General features: G+C 46.0%; 1 protein-coding gene across 4 annotated transcripts in view; it reads right to left on the bottom strand.

Moving 5' to 3' along the window:
- LOC138488180 (zinc finger protein ZFP2-like) overlaps positions 1 to 14,633 on the bottom strand; it is a 289,886-nt gene that overhangs the window by 224,010 nt on the left and 51,243 nt on the right. For all 4 annotated transcript variants that reach the window (XM_069614980.1, XM_069614978.1, XM_069614979.1 and 1 more), the window contains 2 exons: positions 11,783 to 11,884; positions 10,360 to 10,473 (listed from right to left, as the gene is read on the bottom strand). In XM_069614980.1, the coding sequence (XP_069471081.1) occupies positions 10,360 to 10,473; positions 11,783 to 11,884 (216 nt within the window). The remainder of the gene's footprint in view (positions 1 to 10,359; positions 10,474 to 11,782; positions 11,885 to 14,633) is intronic.

The raw sequence follows: 14,633 nt of genomic DNA, 5'->3' as shown, positions 1-14,633 counted from the left end.
TGGTCGTCCTACCGAGGCTATTACATTCTTTTGTAAATGTCCCATAATACATACCTAAAAGTTTCTTCAAGACATTAGACTCTCTGTGTTCTGACTGCTTATGGCAAAATGGGAGGCACAGGATAGCTCTGTCCTCTCTACGTAGACCCCACGACGAAGGTGGAATCAGGGTCCCACACTTCGAATTATACTATATAGTGGGACAAATGCAATTTGTGGTTGACTGGCTAGCAGACGATCCTAATCCGGACACACAAATGCTCCGATCCATGGAGTCACGCTTTTATCTCAGGGAACTGTTATGGAATAAGAGGCCAGAGCCTGCCACAGTTCACACTTGGTGACTTTAGGGGTACAAATCTGGGATAGACCACTTGCACAGATCGGTTTTACGGACCTGTTTTCAATATAGATCCCCCTTGGTGTCCATGGTATCGCCCATCACGCAAGTGCGATTGAGGATACAGGCGGATTGGGAGCCCAACGGCGTTGCTACGATAGGTGATCTGCTGCGAGATTCCACCTTCATACCTTTTAGTGAGATAGCTGAACACAGGGGACTGCACAGAGGCCAATTCCTATTACATGGCACTGTACAAAGGGAGATTATGGGAAGATGGCCTACATAGAGTGAATTAATTGAAAAGCACTCAATTGTAGACGTCCTGTACATCACCCCAGAGGTAGGACACACCATATCCAGGATATATGACATTCTCCTAACTGGAGGACCCTCCCACTACTTTAGCAGTAAGGCGCAAGTGGGAAGAAGACTTAGGGGCACCCTTTTCAGATGCACACTGGAAGGAGATTCTTGGATACCACAAGAGGGTGTCCAGGAACGCCAGACTGCAGCTGTTTGTGACACACAGCGTGTATATGACCCTGCTGCGAATATCACGATTTCCTGGCACATGAGCACAACTCTGCCCTAGATGCAATTCCGAGGCCGGTATGCTACACATGTTCTGGGCATGCCCCACGGTGATGAGATATTGGCAGGAGATAGCACTTAGGATGAACGGGGGCGGGCTGGTACTGGATGTGCTCTTCCCTGGGGCCTGCTTACTTGGTTGATTCTCATGCCCCAAACGGGCAAAGCACATTTATAATGTACGGTCGTTCTCCCTATAGAGGGAGCGGGGGTGGGGAGGTAACCTGTGGGAGTCCTGAGCCAGGGATAATACACCTTACCGAACAGATGTGCGAATGTAAACCCAGGGGAGGATGGTTTAGGCCTTTCCCTATTGGCAGCCCAGCCCTGGTGACTAGCTGTCCTATGGATGAACTGGGTTAAATAAACCATCACAGCCTTGTGTAATGTGTTAGGAGTAAACTCCTCATTTATATAACAGTGTTAGAAAAACAGTTCAGCTCCTCAGTAACAAGGTCCCCTAGTTCAGGTGCTACATAAACCATTACAGGTCCTTCTTACATTTCCTCCAATAGTTACAATACTCTTTAACTCCTGTGTTATCACTTGGGGGAGGAGGGAGTCCATTCCAAGTGGATAAACCAATAAATACATATCTCAGTGGGAGCACTTATGAGCTTGATCATTACATTTGATAACAACCAACTGTTTTCCCTTTAGTGGGAGCACCTTTGCACATCAACCTTCACATATGGTAAATAACCAACTGTTTCACATGAATGGGGAACACTTGTGTGCATTTGGAAGCGAGATTATTCACATTTGATAAATAAATAACTAATTAATTATTTTAGCACTTCCCAGGCAGCTGCCGGCTACCCCTTGCGCCCCACATACCGTGCAGACACTAATCACACCGCACCCCTAGTTCCTGAGGGGAAAACCTTCCTCGCAAGAGCCACTCGGTGATGTGGGCAAGTTTTGGGCTGTTACCGAAATACCCACTGCAGCAACTATGGCTTAGAAGCTCAGCAGGGTTTGATCTAACTCGCAAGGTCCGCCGGAGTGCCTTGGCCCTCTTTTTTTCCTGACAAGAACGGCCACGCTGAATTCTCTCACCACCTACAGTGGCACGTAGTGAGGCCTATGGAGGCGCTCCTACACTTTAGGATTTCTCTTCTTTTCCCCCTTTCTGACTCTGCTTCCTTTCGCATGCCGCTGATTGTAAAAACAAATAACCCTGCGAACCCATATTCCACTACCTCCCCGGCGCTCTCTTCCGCAAGCTTTGACAAGAAACTGACAGTGCCGCCACAGCTGACAACGGCCAAACAATATACTTTTCTGCTTCCACAGTGCCGCATTATGCACCCCGCTCCATAAACTTTCCCACTACTACCTCCAGTCACAGAGAATGGAAAGGCAGACCTGCGTCCACTACCGTCTGTCCCTCACGAAGGACGCAAACACACAGGACTTCGAGCCCGCGCTGGGCTGCCTCCCTCACAACGCTGTTTGCTTCCTCAACCCTGGAGAGAGGAGAGCGCAAGCCGGCCCTGTACTGTCTTCGGTGGACGTCTTCACACAGAGGGCCAGGAAGCCCTGCGTGTTGCTGAAGACTGCTCTCTCCTCTGCCCGCGGCTTGGCGCTGCTATATGAAATCATGGTCCTGTCCACCTGTCCCCCAGACACAGGGAGACGGCAACAGGAATTTTGTTGCAATCACCTCATCCACACTCGCATTCCTCCTGCGGATAGGCCATACCAAGTTCCCTGGGATCTTCTGGAAGGACAAAATAGACACAGACATACAAAAGGACTGCTATCATGTAATTGCACCATCAATACATAACAATGAAATGCCCACGCTGGAATATGGGGGTTTACAATAAGATGAAAGAGTTGGTGTACATTCTGGCCAAACGCAGGATCGCCATGGCATGGAAGGCTCCAGAGGGCCCTAGAGTAGAGGATTGGTGGCATGATTTGAAGAAGTGGGAGCAGGCTGAGGTGGTGTCCTGGAGGGGCACGGCACACTTCGGCCTGAAGATGTAATGGCATGGGAGGTCCTAATACAGAACTTATATGACCCGGAAGCCACCGACACAGCGGGAGCAAACACACCTCTAAGAATATCATAATCCTTATAGTTATTGGGTGCAACATGATCCTAGCTGAAGGAGGGCGACACAGGTTGTGGGCTAGTACTATAGGCTACATGGGGGACGGAGGAATCAGGGTGGGAGAAGGAGGGGGGCTGAGGTAAGAGGTTTAGGGGGTGGTATTGCTAGGTTTGTGTTGATTATGTGCAATATTGTATCATGTTATGCCTATTTTATGTATAAGTAAAAACCAATCAAACTTGTTTAAAAAAATAAAAGACAGTTTGGAAAAAAAGGCAACTACGACTGGGACTCTGGGCTAGAATCAAAGGAACTATGGATAGAAATTCTGCACTAGAATCAAGGAAACATCAGACTGGAACTATTGACTGGAATCGAGGAAACATCGGACTGAAATCAAGGCAGCTGAAAACAGGCAACACATGACTACAGCTAAGGAAAAGGGAGCTATGGAAAGGGACTAATGGGCTGCAGACAGAAAGCAAAGGGCTGAAGGCAGCGAAGCAGAGATCTCTGCAGGCAGACGAGCAGTGAGACTGCAGGTAGAGAGCAAAAGGCTGCAGAGTTAAGAGCACATGGCTGAGAGCATATATCGGCAGAGCAGAGAGCACAGGGAACCAGAACCTGGTCACTCTTTAGTTTAGATTTATTATTTATATAGTGCTGATATAAGCCTGGAAACAACACGGCTATAAAAGAGACATCTGAAAGGATAACAAAAGGAATATAGTGGGAGGAATAATGTAAATTAATTAAGCACAATCCTTAAATTGGAGGCTGATGACACGTTGCTCCGATTATTACACTGACCCATTAATAAGGGGGGGGGGGTTGCTCTGGCCACAACCTATGATAATGCAGCCTATGTTATTCCCGGTGCACCAGTCCTTGATATACATCCTTCGTAGTAATATAAAGTCCTGTAATCTAACACATCCTTGAGCAATGTTAGTGTGTACTCAAGACAGGACCTTATTTCTAAGTTCCTCTCTGGTTCAACCCTCTCCGACTTATCTGCATTGGTGATAACAATGTTCTTATGGTCCATGATAAGCTCTCGTTGGGTAATATCAGTTATCACAGGCATGCAGAACGTATTGATGCGAATATCCTTCCCATTGGGGGTTTGGAGGGGAGTAACAAGTCTATGTACTAAGCCGAGTTCATAGTCTTTTGAGAAGATGAGACACCCCCCGAAGAATTTACAGATGCCAATGCCACAGCGGTGCCAGCGTCATGACAGATGGAGTTGGGAGAAATACACTGGTTTCTTTATCAACAATTGACTAACTGGTAGTTACAATCATGTTGGTTTGACAAGCTTTATCCATCAAGTTGAGAGAGATTTGTCAAAGGGAAATGGAGGCGGATGATGGAAGAGGTCGAGCAGGAAGATATTTACGACGAGAGAGTTGAAGGTATTGAGGCCCCAGGACCCAGAAGGCCCTGTGGACAATGCAGAGGGTTTTGAATGTAATCCTCGCCGCCACTGGGAGCCAGTGCAGAGTTTTCAGTCCTGGAGAGATACGATCCCTGAGCTTGAGGCCAAGGACAAGTCTCGCAGTCCTGTTTTGGATGAGTTGCAGAGGGCAGAGAGTAGAGGCAGGCATATTTAGAAACAGGCTGTTGCAGTAGTCCAGCCTGGAGAGAACCAGAGCTCTGGAGACAGTGAGCTTCTGGGGAAGGAGAGGAAAGGAAGAATACCTCCGAGAAGGTGCAGCTGGTAGTGCGACTTCTTAGAGACGTCAGAGATGTGAGGAGAGAAGCAGAGTGTGGAGTCGAAGATAAGCCTCAGGTTTTTAGCCTCACAGGTGGGAGCTGGGAGAGGACCAAGAGAGGCAGGCCAGAGAGTTATAGAAAAGGAGGGAGTAGGTGTGCCGATGAGGAGAATCTCAGTCTTACTGGCATTAAGGCAGAGATCATTGGCGGCACACCACTCCTGGATAGCAGACAGACAGTCAGAGATGAGAGAAAGAGAAGAGGTGGCGGAAGGGAGCTGGAAAATGAGTTGAGTGTCATCCGCATAGCACTGAAAATTGGGACAGAGATCGTCAATGAGGTGGGCATGAAGAGCCAGGTATTGGTTGTACAGTCAGGAAGAGAGGTTAGGCCCATGGGGAACACCACAGGTAGAGATAGAGATAGAGATAGAGGAGAGTAAGGATCCAAGTTGGACCTGGGAGGGTCGATTAGAGAGGAAAGAAGTCAACCAAGCCAGGGCCTGAACGGTAATACCCAGGTTATCACGGAGACGGTTGAGCAGGATGACATGGTTGACCGTGTCAAAGGTAGAAGAGAGATCAAGTAAGAAGAGGACACAGGGGGTGTTGGAATCAAGGTTGGAGAGCAGATCTTCACAGATGTTGAGGAGAGCAGTTTCTGTGCTCCTAAATCTGATCTTTAATATATTGCCAGCTCACAGACCCACTAGAGCTGTCATTCAACTCCTTATTCTCAATACAGGACTGTACAATGGCGTCAGCAATAACACTGTCCATGGTTCCCATTCTGGAAACAGGGCGGAGCAGAAAATTATGTTTCAAAGCAAAAGGGTCTTGATGCACGCTCAACGCAAGAAAAAAGTGCTCCTCCAGTCAGCTGCTTACTAAAATACTCTGGGCTGAAGCAAGCTCATTAGCTTTGCATGGAACAAAGGACCGGAAAGCCCTCTGCCTATTTCCTCTCCGAACCAAGGAAAATGTAAGCAAAGCAGTCCCATTGTAGGTATCAAGTTTTCTTGTGGTTATTACTAGGGCTTCCAAATTTATTTATGGAAATTATAGGTAAAGCAAAGCATTGTGAGGGCAACAATGCTTAGAAAATTGCTGAGCGGAAGACGAGTGTCCTTAACAATGGGTGAGAGGATGTGGATATAAGACCAGAAGATGCATGGACGGTAGACTCATGAACCACAGATGAGGAGAGTAGAGCATGATATAGGAACAGGATAATGGAGGAAGTGCTAAGTTTAGGATGATGGAGTGAGGGATAATTGATGCCGGGTTGTCATAGAGAAGTAGAGGGGAAGGAGGACAGGGAGATGCAGTGGCATAGAATGGTATGAAAGTGGTTCTTCAGAAATGAGGAGAGCTAGGTGGTTGCATTTAAATAGTGCTAAAGTCGAATTAGTGTTGAGAGGGAGATGAAGATCATTCCATAGTAAGGGAGCGAGGAGAAGGAGAGAGCGGAAACAAGAGGGAGCACAAGAGGCACGAGAGGTTGAAAGGAGGTGAGCAGAGGATGATCGTAGGGAGCGCAGGGGAGAGTAGGGGGTGAAATGGACCAATAGTTAGGGTGGGTCAAGTCTGTGTATAGTTTTGAAGATGGTGAAAATTAGTTTATACTTTGGCCCATGTCTCATAGAAAACTAGCCTAACTGATGACGCGCTGGGGAGGTGGAGGTGAAACGGGGAAGGTTAAAAAGTGTACGAACAGCAAACTTGAGAAATTTGTCAAGAGGTGAAAAAGCATAGTTGTGTAGGCACTAGAGGAGACTTGCACAGTAGTCAGATCGAGTGAGTACTAAAGAGTAGAGTAGGTGTCTAACAGTGTTAAAGGGGAGAAGATGCTTTATTTTCTGATGTGGAGGAGATTAAGTTTGGCCGCAGTGGCAGATTCAGGGATGAGAAACTGTGACATGGCTTGAAGACAACACCAAGGTTGTGGGAAGAAGCAGAGTAGGGAAGGTGGTCACGAGGGAAGAATAGAAGAGGGGGAGAGGAAAAGATTGCCTTTTTGGATGAAAAGAAGAGAACTTCAGTCTTAGTTATATTTAGCATGAATGAGTGAGATGTCAGCCAGTATTTGACAGTGGAGAGATGGTCAGCCATTTTTTAACATAGCTCATCAGATAAGGAGGGAAGGAGAAGAAGATCTAAGTGTCATCAGAGGAGCCGTAAGAGGAGATCAATGTACCAAAAGCAGAGGTATAGACAGTGAAGAGAAGTGGACCCAGGTCTGACTTTTGGGGAACACCAACAGTAAGTGGGGTGAGAGGGGAGGTAAGGCTGTTCCAGGACACCTGGAAGTGGCTGAGGGTGAGCTATAAAGCAAACCAAGTGAGGGCCTTGTTCCTGATGCCTAAGAGAGATAGTGTTGAGATCAGGTCAGAATGGTTGACGGTATCGAAGGCAGCACAGGGGTCGAGAAGAATAAGAATAGATGAACGGTTAGTATGATGAGCGGAAGAGATGTAGTTGCTGGCATTGAGGGGAGCTGACTCAGAGTGCAGAGGTCCGAATCCAGATTGAAGAGGATACCGGAGGTTGTGTTTGTCAAGGAACTCAGTGAGTCGTTTTAAAACTACACGCTCTAGGATTTTGGAATAGTGAGTTAGAAGAGAGACAGAATGAAAGTTGGCAGGACAGTTAAGACCTAGGCCAGGTTTCTTAAGGATAGGGATGACAGTAGCCGACTTGTAAGATGATGGAAATTGGCACTGTCAACAGAAGAGTTGATGAGGGAAGTAAGATACGGAGCAACAGTGATAGCTAGGAATTTCACTATATGCTGGGATAGAGGGTCGATGGGGGCACATGAAGGGTTAGCCCTGAGTAGAAGGGCAAGAATCTCATCCAGGTTAGAGGGAGCAAAGGAAGTAATTGTTGCAGAAGAGGAGTGTAGAGGTGTTTGGCGATAAGTGAGCAGGTGGGGATGAAAGGTAATTTGCTAGGGTGTTTTGAATGTTGAAAATATTAGAAGCAAAGTAGAGAGCAAGATCATTAGCTGAAAGAGCAGAGGTGATGAAGGAGGGTTTCGGAGGTGAGACAATTCAGTTGAGAGATTTTTGGAGGTGCCTAGGTTGAGAGAAATTAGAGGAAATGAGAGAGAGATAGAAGTGACCTTTGGCAGAGTCGAGAGCAGAGGAGTCGTTTTGATTTTGAAGAGCAGTCACGTAGAGTTGGAGATCCAAGGAGTGTCTAGATCTTTGGCAAGTGCAAAGGCTTTTACTCATTGTTGTTTTAAGGGTGTGGATGGAAAGAGTAATCCAAGAACGCAGAGGAGAGGGTTTAGGAGTGAAGGTAGTAAAAGGGAAGTGAGAGGAGAAGGGAGCATTACAAGCAGCGTTAAGGTTAGTGAAGGCTTCATCAGGGCATGGAACAGTTGCTTGTGCATTGGAGGAGAGTGAGTGGCGTAGGTAAGAGAGGTAGATAGGGAATTTGGAGCAGGGAAACTTGGTTTGGTAATGGAAGTGGTAGATGGAGAGACAGAGGGGTGGTAGTAGGAGTGGAGATTGAGGCAAAGACAACGGAATGATCAGAGGGCGAAGGAGTGGTGGAGATGTTAGAGGCAGAGAGTTGAGAGGAGATGAGAATAAGGCCAAGGCAGTTACCATTTGAATTGGTGTGCCGAGATTGGACAGAAGCGAGTGAGTGGTTAAGGAGAAGTGAGATAGTGTCAGTGGATGGAGGCAGAGAGAAGGTATGTTAAAGTCACCAGTTACGATGAGGTGAAGATGGGGAGGATGGGAGTCAATTAGTTGGGAGAGGTGATCAATAAATTAACCAGCACGACCAGATGGCCGATAGAGACATATAATATGAATGCCATACGCCATACGGGGAAGTGATTGCGAAGCTAGGGTATTCGAAAGAGGGAGAAATTGTGGGAGATAGGGGAGGAGATATAGGATGTTTGGAAGATGAAAACAGTCCTACACCGCCAACCCTGCCTGTTGGGCATGGAGAGTGGGTGAAGGTGTAGGCAGGGTTGTGAAGGGCAGCACGGGTTGCAGATTCTGAGGGGGAAGGTTTCTGTATGGGTAATGAGTTCAAGAGAGGGAGAATGGGAAAGAAGGAAGTCTGAGGTAAAGAAAGTCTTGTTACAGACAGAATGTGCATTCCAAAGAGTATCATAAAGAGAGTCAGATGTAGAAGCATAATGGTGTTGAGTCTGAAGTGAAAAGGCACTGGGGGTGGATGCGAGACAAGGAATAGTGATGAAAGTTAGGGTTGGAGGTTTTGTGAATAAAGAACGTAGGTGAGTGAGAAGAGGGGAGATGTCGAGGAAAAGAGATGATAGGGATGGGAAGAGAGTTGAAATGGTTTTGAGCAGAGGCGAATGAAGGAAGAAGTAGAAGGGAAAGGAAGAGATATTAAGAGCAGTGCACGGTGAGAACAGGGATGAGCAATTATGTAGTTGGTAATTACAAGCAAGTAGCAGCACACAGCAAAGCAATAGCTCAAAGGCAAGAGGCTGGTGGAAAGGCTGGAAATTGGCCCTTAGCTGTCTGCCCTTTGCTGTGTCGCCTGGAGCTGGGCGGCCCAAAGCGAGGAGTAAAGTGGTGTTTTTGGGTCAGAGGTCACATGAACAGCCCGTACATCGAAGAGAAACATACATCGGGTGTTGCCAGCCGATAGCCCTGTATTGCACTCTTAGTGAGATAGAATCCCTTGACAATTTGAATAGCAGATTGTGAGTCGGAATCTCCTAGAAAGTGGGAGACACCCCCTCCATAGTATACAAAGAACTCTTCAGGAGCAAGGTAGTTTAGTACTTGTATACATTCATAGCTAGAATAGGCTATGTATTTAAATAAGAAAGGTGTGCACCTGGTACAGCCCGTACATCGACCCTGGGTGCTTCTTGTAGGTCCTCTGATCTTTGCAGGCAGCCTCAGGCAGATATAATGAGTGTCTTTGGTGGTGGTGTGATGAGCTCAGTGTTGCTCTCAGCCCAGTTGAACCCCCATCTGGACCAAATGGTGCATTATGAGACAAGTGGTTCCCGCAATCCAATAGGAAAGTTCCAATATCTTCCAAAGGGGATGCAAGGTCAGAAATATTCACAACTATAGTTCAGGATGAACTGTGATGATAGGAAGTATTACCAGCCCCAGTAAGTCTACTGAGGGCTCCACCTAATGTTTAAGCATTAGAATTGTGACAAATACTAGTAATATAATCGTGGTTAGATCAATATCTATACAATAATTGTTATTTCATTGCAGATAAGGCCCTAAAAGAATCCATCTATGTACCCATCATGAGTAATACACTTTTCACCATTTTTGGGACCTGTACAAAATACACTTTGTTCCCCAAACAATAGGTTTCAGAGGTAGCACTGGGGAGCATTTCATGTAGTATGAACAAAGGTGGTGCCACAATTTTAGAACAACGATTTTACCTTCTATTTTCTGCACAGGTTGCCTACAAACCATCTGCCTGCACCCAGTGCCAAACCTTCATCCTGTTTTTCCAACTTTGACTTGTCTACATGTGCCTACATTGAAATCATAGCTGTGCGTATGTCTCCTTACTCACTCAGCTAGTTTCAATCAGTGGTGACTTCTCTGCTATAGAGAGGAACCCTGTTGTGGATTCTGACAACAAAATGACCTGGGGGAAATGTGTACCTTACCCAAGCTCATGGTAGTGCTTCTTTCTCCTTCATTTACGCCACACTGCTCCAACACATTCAAATCCATCCCGTGTTCCACCTTTACAACAGTATCTGAACTGCGAATTGGAGATCCTATTAGGGAAAAACAAATGGTCAGAGGGAAGGAGATTTCATAGAATTATAGAATTTACAAAACAGAATGGACCATTCAAGAGGTTAATTAGTCAGGCAGGCTATAGATCTTTGGTGTACGTGGGAAACGTAAACGGTTGAAACAGTAACTTGAATTGGCAAAATATGTTGCTTCCAAAGAAAGGACAAGTGGTGGACAGTGTTAGGAAGTGTCAAGTCACAATCCAGTCCATCCATCTTATTAAGTGCACACTATGCAAACTGTGCACCTACCTGGTTAAAATGTAAAGATAATCGGTGGGTGAGAAAAGAACAGAGTGGTGGGTGGCCTAGGGCATAAGGGACAGAAACCCACCTTGACACACTTTTAGTCAATTCGAAGAGAAGCAGGAGCTGCAAAGAGTCCACTCGCACAGAACAGATCTGCCTGTGCTTATTAAAAGGTGGCAAATCTATCACTGAAGCAAACCAGGATGATTGGATATATAATCTTAGATGCAGGATATTGATAACTCTGGCAGTCAGAAATTATGTGAAGTGTAGAAAAAGGCCAAAGAACAAAACTCTGCTTTCCAGAAACAAATAAGACTCTAGTGGTAATGCATATGCACATAACATGCCAAACACTTAGTTTACATAGTGTTCATTTTGTCCTCTAATGGAAAATGTGCACTTGTAAGGTCATTTGGTTTTTATGGCATGTAGTGTTGTTATCACGTATAACCAATAATATAGATTTTAGAAATATTGGGAGAGTTTTCTTTTAGAAATGAGTATGAAACTCTTTATGACAAAAGTTTTTTTCAAAAGTCATATTTGATTATTTGCAGGATGTTGACGATTGCATGGTTACTAAATGTAAATGTCCACGTTCTTATATTGCAGCGAATACAGGCAGTTAGAGAACAGAGGGATGGGGAGATAAAGGAGTTTGCTAAGGGTCAGACAGTTTTTGGAGCCAAGACTAAAATAAACCTACCCTTGTTAAACAGTCAGCAAGTTAACCATTAGACCAAAACGTCTCCCTCTAGGGGTGCTTCGACTAAACATAATTGGTGCTCACACCCACAGACAAGCATTTTTAAGTGTTATACACCAGGAAGCCAGGAACCTTTGGACAAGGCAGTAGTTCTTGCAAGACCAGATATTAATTAATCCTCTTTGTCAGTGCAGTAGAAAAGCTGTTCAACCTTTCAAGCTCAGTGATTTGGTGAACACCACTCCTATAGGACGGCTCTATGTGCTGAGGCAGAGTTAAATACATTGCATGAAATCGAATGTGCATCATTTCCCATGGATTTGTCCAGACCTGTGTCGGGATCACAGCTTTCACTTCGATCTGTTTCTTCAGTATTCTGCTGATCTTGATTTGCAATTCTTCTTTTCTTGAATGAGGTATCATCTGCTTCTTCTGATTCATAAAAAAACACAAGATGGGATTCGCAATTTAAGTTGAAGGACTTTATTCATATACATAATTTATTTAAGGCATGGGTCATTAAGTCCAGTGCAGCCATCTACAGCCAAATCTAATCCCTGCGTTCAGGATACTGTGATTATTCCTGCAGAGTCATCACTGATCCCCAGCCTAAGGTCTCCTCCCATGTAGCCAGGGGAAGGCAGCTGCTAATTGATCCTGACCCTGGGGGTGGTATTCTGAGGGTGGATCACATGGGAGCAGATGGCTGTCAGGGGAGAGTGGTGACTCAAGCAGGAGAGAAGCAGTATTCATCTCTTTCTTGCAAGGAAGATCCCTTAATTCCAAAGTTGTTGATGGCCTGATGTCACTATTCAGTACCATTTAAATATACAAATCTGAAAACTACTTTTTTCCAACAAAACCTGGAACATAACTAACATCTAATGTTTATGGTGATTGTTGTCTGCATAAAACTTTCCAACAAAGTAACTTGAAATCATTTTGAACTTCCTTGGACTCCAAGTCACAGAAAGCCTCAAGTACTGAGATGAGGAAGAAGAGCAGGAAGTTAATGTGGAGGGAATGTGACATTAAGTGTAATAAGGAGTCTAGATGTCGGGATCCAGGTCAATCGTGCAGGACATTTAAACCTGGAGATCACCTACAGCTGGGGGATTAGAGAATAAGAGAGGAGAAAGGCTGCAGATTGCGGGGAGCGGGAAGCGAGTCCGGAGCCAGAGGCAAACTCATGGAGAAGAGCCATGGGGAGAGTAGGGAACATCTGCCGGTAGCAGGCTGGCAGTGTTTGGGACCAGAGAAGAGGAACTTCAGTGGAGTTAAGGTGAACGGTGCGCAGCAGGGCCAGAGAAGACACGGTCCTGCAGAGCTGCACCGGTTCTGGCGGCAAAGGACCCAGGAGCCGACACGGGAACCAAACAAGACTCTTGCACAAAGGGGACGCTTGCCCAGTGAAAACTCCTCGGAGCAGCCGCACAGTGAACCAGTGAGTCAACCTTAGCGAATGGGGGGCGGGGGGTTTCCCGTGACAAAACATTGAGAGATTTGGGAGGTATTTTTGAGAACCAACTAAACAGTATTGAAAAAAAAAGGCACATATTGTTCAATTCTCCTGATATGAGATTCCAGTTGGGGGAAACCTGGAACAAACATTGCCAAGGGACATTGAAAGAAAGGTTGACAGACAGAGCTTGAACACTAGTTGTGCTGTTGAAGAAATACAGTTGGGGGATAGCTAATAGGAATGTGAATGTTGCAGAGAGACCTGATAAGAGCATCAGGTATAGAACACTTTTTGAAAGATACCCGGCAGGAGAGTACACTAGGTGATCTGCATGAGCCAAAGGAGGCGGGAGAATATTCCTGTCAGGAGAGTAAACCAGGAATCCCACTTTGAACTGGTGTATTGAAGAGAAACGTTGTCATATTAAGTTGTTGTATTTTGTCAACCAGAGAATTTGAAAAGACTTGCCTTTTGCCATATTCCTACCAGTGTTGTAGAAAAGCCCTCATAAAACCGGCAGGCTGCCACCGGACCTGTAGGGATTTACCGGCTCCGGACCTGCTGGAATTACCGGGGCATTACAGCCCTGGTGATCAGGTAATTCCGGGGCCGGCATTCTGTAAATCCTCATTCACGTGGAGTTCCATAGGACTCCACAGGAGTGGGGAAGTGAAAACACCGGCACAATGTGGTAATGGTGCAGGTGTTTCTGCATCCGTCTGCGGCCGGTGGCATTATGCCCATGAGGTCAGACCTGGCGGGTGTAACACCACAGGGCCACAGAACTTGTAGTTAGCCGGTCCAGAAAACTGTGCTGGTACGGTTTTACCGGCACCGTTATATCCTGTCCGGCTAACTTGGAATGAGGCCCATTCTGTTTTGCCATCCTGAAAGACTACGAGAGACTTCGGGCCTCATTACGACCCTGGCGCTAATGGTTTAACGGCGCCGTAAAGAGCATCGGCGCCGTTAAACCATTGCCGCCTGATTACAAGGTCCCTTAGCGGGTTGGAGGCTTTAACGCCTGCTTTTTGCAGGCGTTAAAATCCAACCCGCTAAGGGACCTTGGAGCTAATTACAGCAACCGTAATTTACGGTGCAGTAATTAGCGCTTCCCCCTCCCCATTATGCCCTATGGGGCAAAATGGGAATGGGGAAGGGCAAATGGTGAATGGGGAATTACCGCCCCCGCCAACCTTGTGATGGGGGCGGTAATTCCGCCATCCACCATGCCGGAGACCGGCATGGGCCATGGTGCTAATAGCACCATGGTCCAGCGCCTGGGTCGTAATGAGGCCCTTCCTCTTTGCTATATTCCAACCAGGGTTGCGGAAGAGACATTTGTTTTACCATTCTGAAGAAAGTTGCAGGTAAAAGACATTTGCATTGCCTTTAAGAGACTGGTCTTGAAACAGAACATTTTGAACAATTTTACCTGAAATAACCCAGGGGAAGGGTACCAACCCCCAGATACAAGGATTGTTTTTGTTGAGGTTATATGTTTAGAGTTTTTGCACATTTTATCGAGTTGAAATTTAAAACATTTACCTTGCACTTTTTGATTATGTATGTTAGTGTGAGGGGCAGATTTTGTTTGGACACAATGTCAGCCTGCTTTAGTTTTTGTTTTATAGGAAGGGACATTCACTTTAGGATAGGAAAAGTTAGTCCTTTATCCACATCCCTTTCTGTTAATAAAATGGCTAATGTTGAGAATAT

The sequence above is a fragment of the Ambystoma mexicanum genome, chromosome 9, assembly GCF_040938575.1.
Source record: "Ambystoma mexicanum isolate Mex_15411 chromosome 9, UKY_AmexF1_1, whole genome shotgun sequence".
Lineage (NCBI taxonomy): Eukaryota > Metazoa > Chordata > Amphibia > Caudata > Ambystomatidae > Ambystoma > Ambystoma mexicanum.
The sequence above is the reverse complement of the archived record's forward strand: the minus strand, read 5'-3'. Positions and strand labels throughout refer to the sequence as shown.